Raw genomic sequence first — 23,956 nt, forward strand, 5'->3', positions numbered from 1 at the left:
GATCAAGTAATGTTTGAGTTCAAGGATATAGGGTGGGAGTTGAGAAAGAAAGATAACTCAAGGGTGGCATCGGGAAATGAGCTTAAATTGGAGTTTCAAAAGAACATTGATACTTTAGCCGACCCTAGTGCATTTGGGGAACATAAACATGACGAGTTGGCATGCATTGATGTGTCTCTCATATGGTGCGTCAATCACCATAAGGCATTTCTGGCCAAAGCAAAAGAAATCAAGAGAAACAAATCTTATTGGGCTTTGAGAAACAAGAATGTTATCATCCCAAATGAAGATGAACTTCCAGGTGTCCTTCAAGTGCTGAAAAATTACAAGGAGTAGTTACAACAGCAGCAACAAATTACCCAACCAGGAGATGCATTAACCTCTTGAGGCATCTAATTTGAGACATTTGTTGCCTTCGTTCTTCTTTTTGTCATTCTATTTTATTTAGTTTACTGGAAAGCTTAGGTGGAAAAGGGGAACGGTTCACGAAGTTGGATGAAACGTTTTTGTTTCAAGAACGTAGGAACATTTTTTTTTTGTAACATTTTAAATATAAATGAAATATACTTTCCAAGGGATCCGCAATTTTGAAATCCCTCTTGTTCTTTGAAACATGAGTGAGAATCAATTTTGATTTTGCAAGATCAATCTGAAAGTGCTATTGATGTCAGTTTTGAGTTCTACTGTTATGTTATATATCTTGTTTAATATTGATTAAAGTTTGGAACTTAGTTATCAAATCTTTGAATACAAGTACTCTTGTGGTGTGAACATTCATATCAATGTTTTACTCTGCTTAATTGTTAATATCATTTAATATATGTCCTACACATTATCTGGATGCAAACAAATACCTTTGAATGTATGCTTTTGTTCAGAAATTTATCTTAAGTTCTTACAAAATGATCTTTGTATTGTCTTTTTGTAAAAGTCATCATTTATATCGCAATTGTTTCATGGTGATGAACAGTTGTTAGTTCCTTTTCTGCTTTATGGTCAAAACCAAACCGCCTTGTTTTAGTTATTTTTCAAGCATTCAAGTTGATCTTACAAAGAGAGTTGTACCCTTTAAAAATTCAAAGGGAAACTAATTAATAGTTTTCCCTAATGTTGTTTAATTGCATTGGTTTTCTTCCTGGGTATAGAGTCAAATTAGAGATCCCATCTTACAAACCAACCTATTAACCAACAAATAGCCATCATTTATTACTTTAATAGGCATCCCCTATGGTCCTTATCAAAATTAAGGTTAGGATTTTCAATATCTCCAAATATTTTCTTTCCAAATTCTAATTCTTCTACAAGGGAGCAGCTTTAGGGATCACATTGGCTTACACAAACTTAGCAACCCAAATTTTGAGTCCCTTCTTCAACATAAAGCTTACCTCTCAATCATATCTTTGCAAAGACTATGTCTCTCTCTCTATCTTGGAGCATTAGTGTTTCGAAATCCACTTCGGAAAAGCATCTATTTCATACAATCATCAAGTCAACAATTTTATATGGAATCTAAAATTTGGGGACCTAGCTTGGGATCCATTGAATGGACCCACATTAAGAGGGTCCAAACTCTCATGTTGCAGCACATGATCCATTGCAAGACAATCATTCCTCAAAGAATCATCTAAGCCAAATGTGTCACCCCATCACCATATCTAGAGATCATCTTCCAACTTACTATCTATATTCATAGACTCAAATCCATGGAGGATTCAACTTCTAGTCGTGAGAGGTATCCATACATAGCTCTTTTTTCCTTTGAATTGATTGCTTCATTGCACTCCATTGTTTACCGCTGCACTGGTAAATTAAATATAAAAAATAACAATGTACATGACAATGCATACCAGACACGGCAGTAAAATATATCTTTATTTGCACATGCAATCATTACAGAGAAGAAGACCAGAGATGGTCGGCCAAGGATTACACAGATCCGACAATACCCTCTCCCTTCCTTGACAATACACGACATATTTAAAGGACCCAACGGTTGCCGAGAGGTACACAACCGTCAACCAACCAACACATAACTACTTGAGACTGACAACCCACTCAATACAATTAATTAATACCTTGTCGGATAACAAATATTATCAAACATAACAATAGGCAATTTATGTCGACAACATCATCCCCCCCAAAAGAAAAAGTCGTCTTCCAGACGACAAGCAAACATCAAGTAATATTTGGGAAGACTAACGACAGATAGTGACTTCGACTGGACAACCCCAGCTTGTAGTGTACCTGCCAAATCAAATGGGGCTTTGGGGGCAACGCCCCCAATGGGGGTCTGGGAGCAACACCCCTTGCGGGGTCGAGGAGCAACGCCCCCGCTGCCAACACCAAATTGCAACCTTCAAAACCACACAGAACTCCATGGCGCACATGATTTTCCTGATTTTTTAAGACACCAAAAACAATGTTGATGAAGCCAAAAAGAGCTTTAACCAACATCTGCAACATGTCGTGAAGAAACCACCTTGTTGTATGGAACGATGGCATTGAGAGGATTGTACCATATATGACACGATGAGAACTCCACACGCAAGCTGAGGTTGATGATGTATGGCTGATTGGTGTTCCCATACAAGATGCAACCACTGTCATACGATGCGAAAGAAATGCTCTGGCCATACAGTGTCGACAATAGGCTTTGTCCGTACGAGATGAAGTATCCTCCGTACGATGTGGGCAATATGATTTGTCCGTACATGACGGAATTGACGTATGGCAATAATTCCATGGAACTTCGAAATGTGCATTGGCAATAGGAAACGATGCACTAGGTGTCATACAAAAGGAATGCACCTGTGATACCATACGAGATGAATGAAATTGCCATGTCGTACAGAATGAGCTGAAAGCCGTACAATACAAAGCAATGACCATCGTGAAGTCCGTACGATTATTCCACAATTATGTCGTATAGTTGGACATACGGTTCTGAGGTGATGTACGTGGCAAGGAGAAGGTGGTCGTACGGTGGTGATTGCCTCATGGCGGTTTGATGTTCGTACGGTGGTGATTCCCTCATGGCGGTTTGATGTCCGTACAGTGGTATTTTCCTCCTAGCAGTTTAATGTGATGTTGTCTTGGTCTTTACTTGCCTTCATGTCTCCTTCCATACGGACTCCTTCGTACGGGTTGAGCCTTATTCCCTCCATCCAACCCCGGACCCTGCCAATGTACAGTTTGTCTGTGTGGCTTTTCTGAATTTCACCTCTGTACAGATTTGTGGTACGGAACTCTTCTAACCCCAAGTCTTTACTCCTTGTTTGGGTAGTATTCGGCAGGCCGTACGGATCCTTTTGAGGTAAATGGTGTGCTTCCAAATTTTGTACGGATTTGTTGTACGAATGATGTGCTTTCAACTCGTACAACCTTCTCTCATACAACCCCCCTATAGCATACAGATGACGTGCTTCATTATTCCTGCAACTTTGTTTCTCCTTCTCATACGGCCTGACCCCATACAATTCCTTCGAGCCTGTTGGACTTTGCACTTCCTCAATTTCACCAATTTGTAGCATGTTACAGTCAGGGTGGAAGACTTCATAATCCTCCATTTGCCAGTGAAATAATCCATTAAGAGAACTCGTCTCATCCTCAAAGCAATCTTCCAGTTCAAACACCGCTTCATCGTTGGGTTTCATGCCTTCCTCCCTCCGTCCATACCTAACTCTCCACCCTCAGACTCAGAGTCCAAGGGTGTCAGTTCCTCATCGTGTGGCTTACATTGTTTCTGGATGACTATGTCGTCACTGACTGTATTGGCAATTGCCATTCTCAGTTGCGGCATAGTTTGAAGAAGGTCTGCCACCTTCATGGGTACGGTTATTTGTAGCACCTGCTGGACTATTTTCTTCTCTCACTCCCATAATGACATATTTGCAGTTCCATTGGAAGTTACTCATTCCTTCGCCAACACTTTTTCTACTTCGGCTTGTTCCTTTTCCGTACCAAAGTTTGAATACATCGCCTTCTTTGTTTGTGCTCTTGTGATTGCCAAAACTGCGTCCTCTTGTTCCTCCACATCCAGCATATTAATACCCTTCTGATTCGAGCAGTTGGTGTCTTCATGGTCACTTGGTCCACACCATTTGCACAATAATTGTATGTTGTCTTTCTTGTTATGGCAGTCTCTCGCAAAGTGTCCCCATTCACTAAATTGTCAGCATTGTATGATAGGACGTCCTCTGGAATCGTACTGTATTTGGTTTCGCCCTCGTTGATTTCCATAACCACTTGGCAATACATTTTGTGATTTCGATGGGTTGGACTCTCCCTGTGTGAAGAGTACTTGTGTACTTCTCATCTTCAAATTGTATGGGCACTCCTTGATTGAATGCCCCAACACTTGGCAAATTTCACAAAACATATTTCTAGGACAATTACCTTTCGTGTGCCCCTCCTTGTTGCACTCAATACACCAGAGTTCATTACCTTCTTTGCTGGTTCCTTTCTCAACCTTCAATTCTTTCATCATTCTCAACATATCCGGTCGAAGGGCTCGTACGATTTTGGATTCTTCATCACTGCTACCTTCAGTGCTCTCATCATCATCGGTATTCCTCTTCTCTCGGGAGGAGGTTTTGTTTTCACTCTCGATGTCCATTGCCCGATTGTAAGCATCAGCGTATGAGGACGGAGGCACTACTTTCATCTTCTTGCGCAGTGAGGGTATCAATCCCTCCGTCAACCACCTCTTCTTCAACCCGTCAGCTAGCTGGTTTTCCATCTTGTTCAACAGTTCTTTGAGCCTACGGTCGTAAGCGCGTACACTCATTTTTCCCTTGCTTAGTATTATAGATTTCGGCCACGATCTCATTATCATCCCTCAAGAGTTTGAATTCCTCCTGGAATGCCCTCTTCAGATCACTCCATCTCGTCTTGTGTTGGGCATCGAGGTCTGTGTACCAGTCAATGGCGATCCCCCTAAGGGTGGCGGGAAATGCCTTCAGCCAATAGTCCCTATCATCTTGGCCATTTGCCTCCCAAATAGTTATGCATGTTTTGCAATGTCGTACCGGGTCCTCTGACCCGTCTCCCATGAACTACGGCAGTTTCTGCTTCTCTTGGGTGTTCACATTGTTTTCACTCGGAAGGTACGTGTGTATTCGCCTTGTGTGTCGAACCTGGGTGGACTGTTTCGACCGCTACGTTCCGATGCTTTCCTTGCACTCTCGGCCACACAGGTGTCCTCTACACGTCCACCTTCAGCGTCCCCAAAACTTTGAGTACTTCCAAGTGTGTCGGACCTGAGTGAACTGTTCCAACCGCTACGTTCCGGTGCTTTCCTTGCACTCTTAGACACGCACGCATCCTCTACACGTCCACCTCCAGCGTCCCAACACTCCGAGTACTTCCAGGCTTCGATTCGTCTCTGTGCTCCCTCCGGCCGAGGGTCGGCGGATCAGCTAATCACTTGGTCTTGACCACCTTGTGGCCTCTTCTCACCTCTGATGGGATCTACGGACATGAATCACTCAAGGCTGACCCGATTTCTCCCCCGGCAACGGCACCAAAATGTTTACCGCTGCAACTAGTAAATTAAATATATAAAATAAAAATGTACATGACAATGCATATCAGACACAGCAGTAAAAAAATATCTTTATTCACACATGCAATCATTACAGAGAAGAAGACCAGAGATGATCGGCCAAGGATTACACAGATCCGACAATACCCTCTCCCTTCCTTGACAGTACACGACATATTTAAAGGACCCGATGGTTGCTGAGAGGTACACAACCGTCAACCAACCGACACATAACTACCCGAGACTGACAACCCACTCAATACAATTAATTAATACCTTGTCGGATAACAAATATTATCAAACCTAACAATAGGCAATTTATGCCAACAACATCCATTAGTCATCACATTGTTGGTACTCTAAGACTAGCTAACCCTTCTTTCTATTGGCATCTCTATTAATAAACTACCTCCTCCCATATATTACTTGGATGCTTCCACTCAACTCCTTCATTCAAAGGAGACCACCACAAAAGTTGCCAAAGACGACATTTGCAAAGAGTAAATCCTAGTCACTTGGACCTCCCCTCCTATGCCAATCAACTCAATGCTTTATAAGTGGAAAATGGTGTCCTATGTCATCCTCACTAGATTCAATGTCATTGGTCACACAACTTGAGGTTTCCCCTTGGCCAACTAAGGATGTGTTCCCACTAGTTGCAAGTTGGGATAAATTATCATATTCTTTTCTAGGACCAAATATGTCATCTTTGTTCCCTCCAAGAGGTGGAGAATAAGGATCACTCCAACTTCAAATGCTCTATTTATTATGAGATCTAGGGAAGATATCATTACCTCTATAGGAACTTAAGCAACATTGTTTCTACTTTTTTTAGATATCTAAACCAACAATTCCTCGACCTTTATCTACAAGAGGTTATCACCTTCCAATGCATATCCTTGAAGGGGATCACTAGGGACCTCTAGGCCCCGAAGTTGATCACCTCCTTATTCCATCCCATGCAAGAGACAAGATGCCTCTAAATGGCCTTTGAATATTGTTGATTCACACAACATAAAAGTAGCTAGATATAATGTCCCCATTTTGTGCCTTCCTCAGCATCAATGTTTTTCATGGATTAGCCTATCACTTTGGTCCCCGTAGATTAATGAAGTGATTACGGGACCCTTTGGAGGTGATTCAAGGCTATTCAGAAGACCCTTTGGATGATTATTGCAATATTCTCCATTTCAAAATATCAGTATATTAGTGGTTTGCCTTCGAGAGGTCTTTCAAGTTCCTTTTGGACATACTATTTTTAGTAAGTCTCTTGAGCAATTGGGTTCCATACTTACTATTTATAGTAAGTAATTCGAATCGTTGGAAGGTACCCCAATTATTAATGGGCAGCTGGCAGAATTAATAAAATGTTCCATTATTGGCATTTATTTGGAGTTAATCATTAATATTAATTTATTACAGTTTTGACTTTAGTAATATTAGTTAAATTGATGACTTTATATTAAGAGGATATAAGGGGTATTAATTGCATAAGTTATTTTAATGATTATGAAGTCGTTAATTAATCATTTTTGGGGGAGTTGTTGACGTGGCTGAAGTCGTATCGCTGCAACTCTATCCGGCCAACGCAAAATAGAATGATCTCCCCGAGTATCCTATCCTCTCTTGTATAAGGAAGCCCTAATGTTGTTTTAGTTGATCAAAGGGGACAACCTCAAGGTTCCAAATGTCAGTTCTTGATTGCGGGATAACTCAGTGACTGATGTGTTTTGCTGGGAGCACAAGGGGCCTTACGTTTTGCAACAAGTTGGTCTTTATCTGATTCTCAAACTGGGAAATAAAAGAAAAAAAAGAAGGGTTTAGGAAACCTAAAATTAATAAGGCTGGTATGCGAGTAGACGGATTCAACATAACCAATCTTTGCTTGGCCAGAATAACTCACAACCTCGCAGGAACGGTGCAATCTTCAAGGGGACTTGGAAGATTTTCAGACTACAGGAGCATGGCTAAGCACCCAATTCTGGCGCAGCTCAGACAGACACCTGCAATTGAACTAAGCACGATTTAAAGGCTCGGGCTAACCATACACAAGGACACACAATCAGTATATCCTTAATGGTATGAGCTTGAATCCATCATATACCTGCAAACCAAAAGATCTATCTAAATTGCTGAAGAAAACCATGCAAACAAACTAAAACCAAGATGATAACACCAAATCAATGCCCATTGTATTGATTCTAGCTGCCTATTACAACAATTTTCGCAACATCTCTATGCTACTCCTAACTACTAAATTCTAACCAGAATCTAACTATCAAAACCTAAAAAAAATCTAACCCTTTACAAAGAGAGGCATCCTGCCTTTTATAGAATTTACAATTTGAACCGGTGGCCAGGATTGACTGCATCCCAAGGCCGCAATCTACCCTCTAGAAGCATGGCAGCTTTAACCCATGCCTACTCAATTCTCAGTTATCCATTCAACCACCATCTCAACTACCTACCACTATTTGGCTTCAATTTAAGTCTATCTGGTAGTTGAACATAACTACCTGTGTCCCCTCACTTTGAATTCATTAGACAGGGCCCACAGGCAGCTTTACATTAAACAATTTCAGTTTTCAAAACTGAATTTCTGGAATTAAATCTAGTTGTGTATCCTTCGAGAATGCATACTTGTTGCATTCTGAATGTTCTTCGGTCTTTGGTCTCGGTGGTGGACTTCAATTTGGGGTCCAACGGATGACGCGCTTCTTCGTGCTTGGTTCCAATCTTGCGCTCCTGCATCTTCTTCTCCAGCTTCCAGCGCCTGGCTTTGTCTTGTGTTAAGTCATCACTTTACCTCCTCCCGATGTCGTTTTTCTGTGAACAATCAATTTCACCTTTAATCAATCAATTTGAAAAATTAATTAAATTAATTTGACAAATATTAAATTTATTTAACGTCTGCCTTCGTCTCGGTGAAGTTCAGGCTTGAGAAGTTCTTTGTGAAATGTATCTTTTAAATGTCTCTCTTCAAATGTGAAATCCGATCCTTCGTCCACTATAGGCAATTTAATAATTCTGGAAATGCTCATTTTTTGCACCAAACCCAACGTTGCACAATGCTTGACCATAATAACCCTACTATACCTTAAGCTAAAATTTGCCCTAAAAACGTGACACAAATTCCCATGCAGCCCTTCTAATGGTGTACAGCTGGCCCTTGAATAAACCAAATTAACTTCGATCTGCCTTGAAATTCATGCAAATATGTGCACTATCTGTTCTACCAAATCTGCACTCCAAAATCTGCAAGTAAAACCTTGAATAATTGCTGCAAATTGATCAGTTGAATCACCAGCATACTCCTTGAATGGAGTTATCAGCAAAGTATTCTTGGGTGATCTTTCACACCTGCAAATACTGTCTTTCTTGAGGGATTTTGTCCTCAAAAAGCTATAGAAACCTGCCAACCAGCAAACCCTTCTCAATTTCTCTCCAAAATATCAAAACATGAATGCCAATAATGAGCTCTCATGAGCCCTTTTATAATTTACTCAAAACCCATGATTTGGAGTGATGAAATGCACTTTAATAATTTCATTTCAATTAAACACATTATAATGTAGTTGGCTCATGTTTTGAGTATTGCACACCCCACCCCTATTTGTAATATCCCTTTGCTAATCTGACCCTGTTTCGCTTATTTGAACCCCAAGGAATATTGTCAAACACTTGGCATACAATGTTTGAAGCCGCTGTAGTGAATTCTTAATTTGTCTTCTTTGGGTTTGTAGGCTGCAAATGAAGTTATGGAAAGCTTCTAACAATGCAAAGTTGTTATAGAAATGATATGCTAGCTGTTTTAGACCTTACACACACATGGAATGACTGAAATTAACTAGTACAGCTAGTAGACATTAAGACAAACACTTGTCATGCATCCCAAAGTACACCTACAGCCATTAGGCATTTAAGCAAATAGTTGGCATGAAAGCTAAGTGGCTGATCAATGTTGAATGTCACCTGGAATATCAATCGACCCCAATCTGTAGGTGATGAAGGCGGCTACAGGGGTTTGCAGAATGTAGAAGAAGCAGCCAAAGACTCCTTATTCAATCTTCATCATAAATCTGAACAAACATCTCCAATTTGGTCTCCACAAAGACCACAAAATTGGCAAGGTACTGTAGCATTTACTGTAGCGCAGTACAGTAGTGTTTACTATTCACGGGTACTGTAGTGCACTGTTCATGTGTACTGTTCACGCACACTGTTCATGACACTGTAGCAGCAAATAAACCCTCTATATGATGTTCTCAGTCTGCCATATACATATGCCCTCAGCTATGCCAATAAATCTGAAAATAAATCCCCAATCAGCACAATGTCAACTTCTGGATGAAGCCAACCCTAGGAGCAACTTCAGATGAATATCTCACACCCTCAGATTGCTGATGCAATGAAGTCTTCACGTTCTCCAATGCCGATACTCTGGACAAGCTGCAGAAACCCCAGCTTCTTCTCCAAAGCCAAGAAACAAGTCTTCTCATCAAAAATAACAATGATCAATCCCCCTTCTCTTCTTTTCAAAAGCCTTATATATATTTCCCATGAAGGTTTGATTTTCTCCAATAAGGCATTAAATCAATTAATGATATTAAATGACATTTAATGATATAATATTTTCACTTTGTCATTTAATATTTCACCTTGGTAAAAGAGCCACAATTAATTAATTAAATGGTCCCCTTTAATGATACTTGGACCCTTACTTAAGTTATAATATAAAATTATATTATAACTTAATAATATAAGCTCAAAACATTAATGTTTATTTAAACTAAATAAACTTTAATATCTCCATTAATACTCAACATTTTTAAACGCCGTCTGAGCTGGGAGCTGACATTATGAAGTTGCATATGACCATACCCCTTTACTAAAAATAGAAGGGGTCCATCTCTAACATCTCAAACTTACTATAAATAGTAAGTATAGCAAATGAAGTCCAAATGATACCAAACGAAAGCCAGATCGAAACACACTGAACTTTGGGGCTGATACAAGCCTCGGGAGACCCTCTATCCATACTCATTAGCCTAAGAGGATCAGAATGATAGGCTAATCACCAAAAAACCATGTCTGCTAAAATGGGGACATTACACTATTACAGGGGGCCCCCTTTGTTGGTAGTTTTGGGCGCGTCCTTGCTGAGGTCCCTGGTGAGAAAAGTTTTGGTTCACTCGCAGAGAGAAGATGCAACATTGAATAGGTTACAAGATTGGAGTGTTAGGGAGGTGATCCTACCCAAGAGTCGAGCTAGGTCTGAGTCCTAAGTCTTGAAAATTCATAACCTGAGAGTTAATCACGCTTCTGTTCGCAAAGGTAATATGAATAATGGGCCTCAAGGTAAATCGCAAATATTGGCAAGGCAATAGGACTTGTAGGCAAGTACTCAAAACCAAAAGAAGTAAAAAACTCAAAATCGGCTTCATGAGCAAAAATGTGTCTTTAAACCCACTCAAAAATTAAAATCAGCCTGAATGGCTAAAGTGAGAGCCCCATTTATTGAAGTCGGCCTAAATGGTAAAAATACAAGTTGAAAATGTGTCTTTAAGCCCAGAAAAAGGTCACAAAATTGGCCAAATAGCCCAAAATGCAAGGATAAGTTCACAATCGGCCCCAAAGGCCAAAATTCAAAAAAATTGGAAAATTGGCCTCCTAGGCCGAATTAGGAGATGAAGTTTGCAAAAAGGCCCCGTGGGCCGAAAGTCAACAAAGCTTGCAAAATAAGCTTAGGGGGCAAAAATAGGGAGAACACCGCTTAAAATGTAACAACTCAAAAAACTCAAATCGCCCGTCTAGGCCGAATATGATGAAGTTAGGATTCGCGTAAGAGGTTAGCAAGCTTTAAGCCGAAATTCTCAAAACGGTCTTTTAGGCCGAAAGTAAGTTAAAACGTGCAAAAGGTTCATTTGGCCGAAAACCACAAGCAAGCCTAAAGAGCCGAAAATAAAGTAAAAGAAATTTATAGACCATTTGCAACATTGACCCTTATTTGCCCGAAAACCACTTAAAGCTCTCAAATCGGCCTCTAGGGCCGAGAAACATAAAGACTCCCGAAAATCGTGATTCGCCCATAGGCCCGAGCTTCACAGAAGATAAACAAAGAGTCTAAGTTCGCACAAAACACTTCATCATGCTGAAAAACACCAAAGAGTCCAAATCTCGCGAAGTCCTCAATGAGCCCAAAAATGAATAAAGGATTCAAAATCGCACTTTTTCCTCAAATAGGTCGAAAATGAGGCAATCCAAAAATTCTTCTTAGGCCCGAAATTGAAAACTTAGGCAAATAGTGACCAAAGGGGCCCAAGATCTCACGATTCAGTCATAATACCCAAAAAATCATAAAAATGAGAATTGTGCAAATAGGCTTTCTAAGCCGAAAATGATAGAAGACTTTCAAATCGGCCTCTAAGGCCAAAATACAAGTTCGGCGAAGTTCTCCAAAATCGGCCTCTAAGCTGAAAATAACAAAACCTCCAAATCACTAAAACTCACAGCATAGCCAAGTATGCCGAAAATTTGGCAAGAAATGAATGTGTCATGCAATATATCACAAATGGCCGACGCGTGTTTTTACTAAGCATGCCGAATTTCCAATTTACAAAGGGCATAGTAAAGACCAACTTAGGCTGATAAGCGGTGAAGTTTACAAAATCGCCTAGTGGGCCCAAAAACAAAATCGCCATTTTTAATTGAAAATGCCAAGTTGGGTGAGTTCTCCCATTTTTGTTCAAAGTGCCGAGTTTCAGATTCAAAACGCAAAGGTCTCACATTATGGCCCTTAGGCCCGAAATTCAAAAGGAGTGGCTTTAACTTGAAGTTCGAAATCTTGCAAAAGGCCTCTACGGCTTGAAATTCGCAATGAGCAAACATTGTGATTTTGAACAAACCTTGAATTTCACCTATTTCGCTCGAAGTGATGAAAGGAGGACATTCAAATTTAAAAGATCATCTCCCATTTCATCCAAACAATCCGAAAATCAAAGCAAGGCGTCCATGCTTCTAGATTAAGGGCGTAAGATGTCCCCTTGCTAACCTCTAAATTTTTGCCTTCCCACACACTGTAATTTTGTCAAACAGTTTGCTTACAAGCTGAACACTGATTTGTTTGTAACGTGTTTAACATATACTTGTTTGTTTGAGTTTGTACTTGCTTGAACAAGGTATAGGTAATATTGGCAAACACAAACACCACTCAAGAAATTTGATATTGCAACTCGAAAACAATCAACAGCATTCTTGAACCAAGTATGTATATTGTTTATTCAACACTATGATACCAAAACTGAAACAGTAAATGATATTCTGATTTCTCAATTAAACAAAACAATAACAAGGGTTTTGCATGCCAAAATCACTATTCTGGAATACAATGTTGACCACAGTTTATAACAGCAGCCTCATTATTACATTAAGCCCTTCCTCTTGGCCACATACAGCAATGACTACTGCTGGTACGGCCTCTTATCTCATGGTACAACACTCCCAATGTAGGCACAGCAATCTGAATGTCTTCTATAGCCTTGTACGACTCAGCTCTAATGCACTTAGGACGGCTTAAGCATTAATATCTCAGACCTGTACAACAGTGTTTTTTCAGTGTGTACAGTCATTTTGGGCAGTGTTTCCAACAGAACGGCAGCCCTATAAGGAGTCCTGGGTACGTACGATACTCAAGAAGAAACAAGGGTAGCTCCAGCCACATGATGAATGATAGTTCAGTTCAGCCCAGCAACTGTGTACGTCCCAGGCAAGGAATGTACGACCCAGCCAGCTCAGTGTGGGAAGTGGCTATCCAGTCCTTACGATATACCAATATAGAAGTGATGATATATAAGGGTAACTTCTATATTGGTGCATCCTAAGGGCTGGATAGACATTGTCCTCAGTGTGGCCCAGAAAACTTGTGCGACCCAGCAATCTGTATGTTCAGCAGTATGCCTCTTATCTTTGGTCACACCAATGTCCTTCAATCTAAACTTAAGATGCAAATAATAAGCAAATTTCCTGAATGTAAACCTGCAACTAGAATACCTCCAATTTATGCTCATTGTATCTCCTGAAGTAGAAACACCACTAATTCTTCTGACTATATCTTGCAACAGTGAGAAGAATATCATTCATGAGGGATTTCGGCATCACAAACCCTTGGGATGAACTCTCCAAACAATCTCATAAATTTCTTATTCAATCCAGCATGTCCAAAAAGAACTCGTAAAGAGTCTTTTATAACTTTCCCAAGAGAGCCCACATACATCTCCAGCCAATGTGGGATAAATTAAAAACTTCCCTTTTAATATTCAAGTCTCCAAGTACTTTTTCGTGAAAGGGAACTTTTAATTTTAAAATAACTTTTCCCTTTACTTAAGTTCCCACATTAATAAAGTTAAATATTTAATTTAACTTTATCAATAAATAAATTAATAATCACAAGCGATTATTAAAACTCCCGTCAAAAAGCAACAACTATCATCATCAAGATATTATTTATGAGTTCACTGGCGATCCAGACCTAGCCTAGCTGACTTACTAAAAATAGTATCTCAAAAAAGCATCAAAACACATCAGATTCGCTTGCAACTGAAATTACCTAGGCCAAATATCCTCAAGATCCCTTAAATGTCTTAGTTAGCCTATGGGACCATGGAGAAATAGGCTAACGACAACATAATATAAGGTGTGCTAGAAAGGGGACATTACAAAGGGTTTTGTAGTAAAGATTTCAATTAAAAAAATTGCCTTGAGTTGTATTTTCCTTTAAGCATTTCCCATTTCCTGCATTCATTTTCCATAAACTTCAAAAAAGAAAAAAAAGAAAAAAAATGAAAAAGAAAAAAGACAGAAAATATTCCAAAACCCGAATTCAAAAGTACATAACAGGGTGGGATATTTCAATAGACCTATGAGATAGTATTTCTCACACAACTTATGCCCCAATACATTTCCCCTTGGCATCATGGTTCTACTTCTTTTCAATGGTGCGATTCTACTCCTCCTTGATGACATAGATCTACTCCTTTCCAACGATCCCTTAGATGTAGGATAGATGCATATTATAAACTTCCTCACTAAAACAGGGGTTACATTGCCCTTAGATGCTGGTGTGATTCTAGAGAGAAGGCCTTGCCTCTTCATAGAATCCCCCAACTCAGCCCTCCCCACCTTCGGAACTTCCCAATGAGCACTATTAGATCTTCAATTGATCCTTTTCATGATGATCAATAATGACACTAGTGACTCCATTTCAAGCCCAAATAGAGATGCTCAATAGAACTTGTCTTCTATCTCTCCAATACTGTAAAATTCCCTAACCAGACTTTACTCCCATTCAATGGTATAACCAAAATGCAACAGAAGATTGTATAGCCGAATGATAGCAATTAACATCTCATAACATCTTTATTTTAATTGGATTGTTTTATACATTGCACAGATATTCTAATTCTACTGAATAGCCACTGATAGACCAATACTGTCTCAATTTACTGATATTGGTAGCAATTTATTCTAATAGAAAACGGAGGAGAGAGTTCATTTTATAATGCACCTGGTAGTCTGGTTGCCAGTTAATCTTCACGTTGTTGTCAGGATGGCTGAGAACGCTGAACCATGGGTTTTCCAACTTCCAGTAATAACCCAGGAGGATATTCTTCCAGTCTCGATCACTTTCCAATCTTGCGTTGTTGCTACGTTAAACCCGAACTTCTGCATCTTCATGGGTGACACGCACAACATAAACTTCTACAACTCCCACGCGATATCTGCTTCCTCCTAGACGTGGCAGCGCCATTACTTCCGCCACATACTACTGGTATCTCCCGACGCAGTGAAGGCAGGTTTGCTATACAACCCGATATCGGGTCTCAAAGGATTCCACTGCTACGTGAACACGGTTGTGTTACAGATTACAAGGCCATTGTATTAGAGTAAGGGGGTGTTGTACTACTGGTATCTCTCGACGCAGTTCTTGTTTGCAGTCCACGTCTTCCATATTAAACACCAAAGGAGTAAACACCAACGGAGTCTTCACTCTATCTTCCTGCCAATAATGATGCTTCTATCATACTCTGAAACCAATACGCCAATCGAAACTGACGAAAGGCAATTTTGTCTTCGATGTGTTTTACACACGCGGATTTCAATTCTCTTCTTTTCCGTGTCCCTAAATTCTCCTGATGCCATCCTTTATTTGCCCAAAGTTGGTTATTCCCGTAATAGTTAGAGACTAATTACGGTGCTTTTATTAAAATAAAACCTTTATTAACACACTTTCATGTAATATTAATTATTTATATTAATAGATGGAAAAATAATTAATGTCGTTTAATCTTTTTGGCAATTATTTATTAGGGACATTACAAATACTCTCCAGCTTATGCCCTATTGGGGTATCGTCCACTTTATTTGGCCATTTGTATTGGTCGCTTGACCATGTCTTAATAATCAATAGCTGTATTATATTATCAATTTCTTCTTCCCCTTTGTGGGCCTCTCTAGAATTCTCTTCCTAGAACTTTCTATTGTAAATGGATGTAACCTCAAATCCCATTGACTTACTTTTGCTCATCCGTGGACACTAATATAATTTGTTTCTTTCTTCAGCCATCCTCAAAAACTAGAAAAAAAAATTGTCATTCCCAAAACATGGAGAAAAACTAGTATGATCGAAGAACCATGAAGATTTGAAATCTTCAAAAAATCAAATTGGTTCACCTCTAACCTTTGGCTAGTCTGTGTATTGGAGGTAGAAAAACAGAGTTGGTTTTGTCTTGTTTTGAATTGAATTTCAAGATTTCAGTGGGCATATGGCTGTTTTGTACATTAGATTTCTTTAAATCATATGAGCATCCATACAGTATCCATAACTCTTTGTTGGCTTATTTTGGGCACCTGTACATTAAAATAATAGAACATCAAGACCTGTATATAACATTAAAGAGCAGAAGTTGAAGATATTGAATTTACCGAAAGAAGGCTCTCATCAGTTGACAATATTGTTCTATATAGAGTTTCTCGCGATGTTTGAAACAGTGCGCGTACTAAGCTATTCATGCACCAAACTAATAAAGCAACTGGTGCCATAACAGCAAATGCTCGAACAACAGAGGGAAGCCGATTTCTGCTATACACAGTGTCCACTTCAACACCACATCTTGCAAGCAACTCAGGAAGGTAAGGATCCACGGGTATGTCAACCTGAACACAAACAATTTGAATTTCAGTCTCGGTATAGATTTACAATGTCTTACTTCTATGATTTTGTTACTTGTGGTGATAAAATAATTGCTAAATTTTGCATTCTGGAAGGAGAATATGAAAGCATAAAAATGCAAAGAAACTGCAGGTTCCACTCAAATTGAATTACAAATTAAGCAATATGACATAGTGCATTTAAGGGGAAAAAAAATTATAGATCCTTACAATATATTCTGAAGGAAAACCCTCTTTCATTGTGACATAAATTCTTTTGAAATTCTCAGCAAACACCACTGCCTCAACCTGTTATATCAAAGAATCTAATCAGCACTTTGAATAATTGATGCAGGTTCAGATGAAATACAAATCAAAAACATTTGAAAATATAACATTTTCACTAATGGTGAGACAACACAAATATAGTACAAAAAATCTTTAAAGTTCTTTGGAAACCTAAAAAGCTGCCAAAAATTAATTAATATCTCATTACATATGTCTAATGTATCATTAAAAATATGGTTGATAGTGAATTCATAGGAGAACCGACCACACACAAGAAAAGGCGAACATGCTCACCTCTAAACATTCAACTTTGAGAAGAAAATATGTATAAGGCAACTTTGGACGATATTGCCACCACCTCTTTGAAATCCACTCACCCCTGTAGCGTTGGGAATTGGGCAGTCTCTGTTTCTGCTGAAGCTCAAAATTTTCTTTCATTTCTTGCCAATCAAAAGAAATTGCAAATTTGCTACTCAGTTTATCAGTATCTTCATCCACCTTTTCCTTTTCAAGGATCCGGTCCCAATTTCCAAGCCTTTCCAGCCATGCACCCTTGGTTGTGACAGTTCTGCTGGCTCTGCTAGCTGCAATAGAAACATGGCTACCACCTCGTCAGAAAAAAATACAAACAAAATTTTATCTATGACAATCTGTCCTCCATTGGCATAACAGGCAAAAGAAAACAACACATTATCGTCATTAAACTATTGGATAAGTAAAAATATATGAAACATAAATTTTGTTTTACTTTTAAAGACCCATGGACATAAGAATCTACAATAATGACAACAGGCACTTAAAAGTTAAAACTAACTGAAAATTACAGGAAGCAGGCAATTTGAGGAGTTGACAGCAGGATAAATACATATGTATGGATTGAATAAAAATGAACTGTAAACTTGTCTGTCAATTATCAAAAGAGATCAATGAATCTGTAAAAATATCTTTGTATGATGAAGCCAAAGGAAGTGACTAAAGTTACTCCAGTCAGGTACCATAAGTACCATAAAGGAAATATCAAGAGCCAAAAAGCAATAAAGGCACAGCAGTGTTTTGAAAAGTTCAAACAATTGATGAGCTCTGGTCTTGTACTTGTACTTGCTATTCCTGACTTCACCAGACCCTTTGAGTTAGAGTGTGATGCCTTTGGAGAAGGCATTGGTGTGATACTGATGCAGAATAAGCATCCGATTGCTTTTAAGAGCCGGAAACTCAGGGGTGCAAAGAGGAGTTATAGCATTTACAATTAGGAAATGTTGGCTATAATGCATGTTTCAGCCAAATTTAGACAATATCTTGTAGGGAGCAAATTTGTCGTGAAAACAGACCACGACAGTCTAAAACATTTCCTTAATAAGAGAGATCTTAATGACCAGCAGCAGAAGTGGGTTGGTAAGCTGCAAGCTTATGATTTTGACATAGCATATATCAAAGGTAAAAAGAACATTGTTGCTGATGCATTATCACAGAGACCACATTTGTGTTCCATTGGGGAGATTTTGGTTGATTGGAGAGAGTGGATTTCAGCTGAGTATGCTAAGGATGAGTGGGCTTCACATATTATTGATGGTACAATGCATGATGATATATATTTTGTTGCAAATGATCTAATCATTTACAAGGGAAGGATATATTTGGTACTAGGATCAGCAATGAAGAAAAGGATCCTAAGAGCCTTTCATGACATTCCTATGGCAGGTCACCCTAGTTATTTCAAGACTTATAGGCAGGTGCAGCAACGTTTCATTTGGAAAGGGCTCAAATCTGAGGTCCTTCCGCATATGAGAGAGTGTCCTACATGCCAGCAGAACAAACAGGAACACTCTTTCCCCAACAGGTTTATCAGCCCCTACCCATTCCTAATCGAAAATGGGAGTGCATTTCCATGGATTTTATCACAGGTTTGCCTAAAGCCCAAGGTAGGGACTGCATTTATGTTGTGGTGGATAGGCTCACCGAATTTGCCCATGTCTTTGCTATCTCAGCCACCTACACAGCAACGCAGGTTGTTGATTTGTTCTTTCGTGACGTATTCAGACTTCATGGACTACCTCGGAGTATTGTTAGTGATCGGGACAACAAGTTTACGAGTCACTTTTCGCAAGAGTTGTTCAGACTTAGTGGTCCAAAACTTACTTCAAGCACTAGCTATCACCCATAGACAAATGGGGAAACAGAGATAGTTAATAAATGGGTGGAGGGATACCTCGGGAACTACATTGCAAGGCAACAAAAGGTATGGGTTAAGTGGCTTCAACAATGCGAGTATTGTTATAATATTACTCACCACATGTCTATTCAAATGTCACCATTTATGGCCCCTTATAATTATGATGCTCCTAATTTCATAGATCTATTGTTTGGAGATTGTAAAGTGCCCAGTGCCAAAGACTTGTTACTGGATAGTCAAGATATCATGAAGTCTTTGAAGGAAAATTGTCATGTCCCCTCCTGGATCGATATATATATATGGAGAGAAAGAGAGAGACCCTAAATGAAAAAATTATTATTATTAATTAATATAATATTTATCAACGAATGATTATTTGAAATTATTAAATATTTATTTTGTAATTGATATTTATTTATCAATAATAATATTCTTGAAATATTTAAATTAATAACTACATAAACAAATATTACAGTCTGTCATGCCCCGTATCACTTGATAAGGTATCAAACTAAAGACAAATAGACAACAATTAAGAAGTGTAATCTCCATTCAAATGACAACAATATATACTCTTAGATGCAGATCCATATATCGATAGGGACAAATCCATAAATCACCGTCCAAGAGGAATATTTCATATCTAACCACAGCGATCATATGGGAGAGATGTATGGAAGCAGCGGCCATGATTATGATTGGTTCAACCAAGTCAGCAATCACAATGGCAATAACATATCGTAGGTAGTAATAACAGCGATAATCTTCGCCTATCGTGGTAACCAAGCTACTAGAAATTGCCGCTGATGGAAATAAAACCTTTACACCAAACAATTATTAAAGAGGTGCATAACATTAGTATGAGTCAAATATTGGTGTCATCATGATTATTGACACTGAACGCAACTCCCTTATTGGGTGCGATTACATACACTCAGCAATTGTTTCGGATGAAAGGGCATCGAACTATTAAGAAAAGGTAATTAGTAGTTTATTATTGACCAAACCGTAAATAAGAGAATGATTAATACTAATCGTTTGTTAAGAATTATACCACAGGCTGCAATGTGACTTGAAACAATAGTAATCCATTTACAAAGAGGTGCAATTACCTTGAAAGGGTGCGATCTTACTAAGTTGATACGATTTCATTGTGTCTGTCAAAAGCTGCCACTTGATTATAATAAGTAATGTTTCCTCATCAAGTGTGATTTAGAGAAAAGAATATAAATTACGTGGAGGGTTGCAATTAGAGGTTATGTCTTCTTAATATCCAAAGGGTATGACTCCTTGATGTTAAGATATAAATAACGATTGAACCAAAATGATAAAGGGCGAGGAAGAGGGGAGTTAGGAAGGAGAGTTGCGGGGGCAGAAGGAAGAATATAGGAAGAAAAGAGCAGAAGCGCCATAGGTATGTATATGTGTGTGGATGTGTGTGCCACACACACACATATAATTATATTGGTAGTTTTAATGTTTATGTCATTATTAATATATAATGTGTAGTTGCAGAATTCTGTCATGAATGTTATAATATGTAGGTTGCAGAATTATATCATGAATATTATAATATGTATGTTGCAGAAATCTGTCATGAATGTTATAATATGTAGGTTGCAGAATTATATCATGAATATTATAATATGTATGTTGCAGAATTAGATCATGAATATTATAATATGTATGTTGCAAAATTATTTCATCGTTATTACAATGTTGTATGTTATAGAACCTTAGCGTAATGTTGTATGTTAAATTATAATTCAAATGATGTCAATAATATGAATTGTTATGAAATATGGTATATCAATGAATGGCGATAATGTGATTATCTGATGGAGGCTATTGGGGAGATATCCCCGTAGTCTAATTCAGGGATTATGATAATCCCTGGTAGGCAGTATATACTGAATATCTATATGCATATATGTATGGCTTGGTTGACAAAGTTCATTCAAAAAGAGACGGATCTGGTAGGTCCTCTCTGGTAGACTTGGACGATGAGATGCATCATCCAAGGCAAGGAATGGATCATATATGATGGTCTTCCTTGGTATGGCTTGGGTGTAAGAAATTACATCCAAGACAGGAATCGAATTAACCTTCGATTTCCTGGATGGCTTGGAATCAAGATGGGTTCCAAGAAGGCAAGCTTCACAGCCGCCTAAGGACATATCCCAGTACTGCACTCGTATCCTTTTTATTAAATAAGAATTGAGATTAGTATTAATTAAGTAATTTAAGTTTAATTGCAAATTAGATTAGTTATGTATATATTTTGTTGTGTTCTAACAATCTGTTTTGCAGGACAATGATCTCTAACTAGTAGGGGCATTACAAAAATATTCAGAAGGCACAAAACCAGCAAAAGCAATATGCAAATCAGCATAGAGTTAAGTGTTCATTTGAGGTGGGTGACATGGTATACTTGATGCTCCAACCTTATAGGCAATCCACTTTCAAGAAGAGTGGTGTGGAGAAGCTTAAGCCACGATACTATGGTCCTTTCAAGATTTCCAAGCGTATTGGTGAGGTGGCTTATGAGCTTGAGTTACCAGCAGATAGCAGAGTGCATAATGTGTTCCATGTATCACGCCTCAAGAAGGCGTTGGGACACAATGTGATTCCTTTTACAGCATTGTCACCCCTTGATGAGGAGGGTAAGTCGATTCTTGTTCCTAAGGCTATCATTGATGCCAGGGAGCATAGATTGAGGAGGAGAGGCATCAGGGAGTTTATGGTTAAGTGGAAGGATTTGCCAATAGAGGATGCTACATGGGAGCATGAGGCCGTTTTACAACATCTAGAGTTAAGATTGCTTGAGGACAAGCAATTTCGGGGAGGGCAAACTGTAATGTCCCCCTTTTAACTATCAATAGTGATCAATGGATTAGCCTATCTCTTAGGTCTCCTTAGGCTAATATCATGATTTGGAGATGATTTTGGCTTCATCAGTGGGCACATTGGGTGCCATTCTTCAGAGTTCTTGCCAGTACACTGTCAAATTTGAGGATTAGCTTCCACAGGTGTTTCAAGCTCCATTTCTACATACTATATTTAGTAAGTCACTTGGGCATTTGGACCGACCTTACTATTTATAGTAAATCACCTGGTTGGTCAGAGGGCACTGTGGTTACCTCGGGGGTGTTGGCAGAATTATTTCTCAATTCATCTTTATCATTCAACACTTGTGCAAATTTTGGCTTGGAGGAGAATCAAGGGTTTCTGGAGAACTTTCAAACTTTGAGAACGAAATCTCTCATAGATTTGTGTGTCTACAGGTATGAAAGATCACCCAAGGACATCACTGCAGGCAGCTTCAATCAGAGGCTGCATTTGAGCTTTCAATTACAGATTTTGGTGGAGTATTCAGAGAATTTTTCAAATGATATTATCAGCAGATTGGATAATTGTGTAAGAGGCAGATTTTGTGTTGATTTTGCTCCCTTATCCTAGCCGCAGCCATCACCAGTCGGGTCGTGCCATTTAGAGCAGGCCGTACACCTGCTAAGGGCCTGCTAGGGCCACGTTTTGGCCATTGATTGCTGCAAACAGGCTGTACTTATCTACATAAGCCAGCCGCTCCATTTTCAGTGCTGGGACATTGTCATCAGAGGGATGTGGGAGACTTGAGGTCAACCAGCCAGGCTATATTTGCATTTTCAGATTTGTATTTCTGCCTGTAACTGGTCTAGCAATTACGAGCAATTTTATTGTCTTAGAAAAGTATCTGGAAAACCTGGTATGTCTAATATTTTAATAATTGCATTTGGCAGTCAAGGGTTTGAAATTATTAAAAAGGGTATCTATGTAGCCTTGTCGGACTGATTTAATAGAACCAGCATGCTCACAAAGACATTTACAGGCCATGCCACACAAAAGCTGAAAAAAATGATGTGATGAGCCTCAAGTTGTTAACCTAATTAGATCTATCTCACAGAAGCCTTACTCAATAAAATTGTATCCTATAGAATCATAGATGCCAAACATAAAACGTTTACGGATTGTAGTATATCTACTAAGCACAAATAGTAAATAAAGAAACATTTACATATTGAAATATAAAATATGAATATATAATCTGATAAGTCACACTTGTTGGTAATGTACTAATAATAACTAATCATAATTAATTGGGTACATAACAATCCCCCCTCAGTTGTAAAGCCTTTGTCCTTGAAGCACTAAGGAGAATGTGATAACCAATATGACTTCAATAAATGGCAACAATAACTGCAGATGAATTTGGGATCAATTCATCCAAGACAAATATCGATTGGCAGCAAGTATCTTCAGGACCTTATACATGAATTTCAATTGAATGACTGAGTATCATGTACAAGAACTCAGAGAATTATCTTTTTGAACATGGATTAGGAATCCACATTTTTCAAGAAGTAAAATCACAGTCTTGGAGAATAGTCTTGGCTTATATAATGTTAAACATGTACTTCCCTATAATTCAAGTCCAGAAAATGTTAGTGACATGAATAGATGTTTCATTTGCAAGTCTTGCCAGAGTGATTTAAAAAAAGCAGAATACTCACAAGGAAGTTACAGGCCATGCCACATGAAGGCTGGAAACATGATATGATGAGCCTCGAGTTGTTAATCTAATTACGTCTATCTCATAGAAGCCTTATTGGAAAGAATTATATCTAATAAATGGCAAATGTGAAACATTTATGGATTGTGGTATACCTACAGGGTACACACAGTAAATAGAAAGTGCTTACATATTGAAA

General features: G+C 38.7%; 1 protein-coding gene across 4 annotated transcripts in view; it reads right to left on the reverse strand.

The window, feature by feature from the left end:
• Positions 1-23,956, reverse strand: part of LOC131046168 (ATP-dependent zinc metalloprotease FTSH 12, chloroplastic) — a 316,628-nt gene that overhangs the window by 216,443 nt on the left and 76,229 nt on the right. For all 4 annotated transcript variants that reach the window (XM_057979841.2, XM_057979842.2, XM_057979843.2 and 1 more), the window contains exons 4-6: positions 17,333-17,622; positions 16,982-17,059; positions 16,526-16,756 (exon numbers count right to left, since the gene is read on the reverse strand). In XM_057979841.2, the coding sequence (XP_057835824.1) occupies positions 16,526-16,756; positions 16,982-17,059; positions 17,333-17,622 (599 nt within the window). The remainder of the gene's footprint in view (positions 1-16,525; positions 16,757-16,981; positions 17,060-17,332; positions 17,623-23,956) is intronic.

Source organism: Cryptomeria japonica, chromosome 2 (genome assembly GCF_030272615.1).
Source record: "Cryptomeria japonica chromosome 2, Sugi_1.0, whole genome shotgun sequence".
Classification (NCBI taxonomy): domain Eukaryota; kingdom Viridiplantae; phylum Streptophyta; class Pinopsida; order Cupressales; family Cupressaceae; genus Cryptomeria; species Cryptomeria japonica.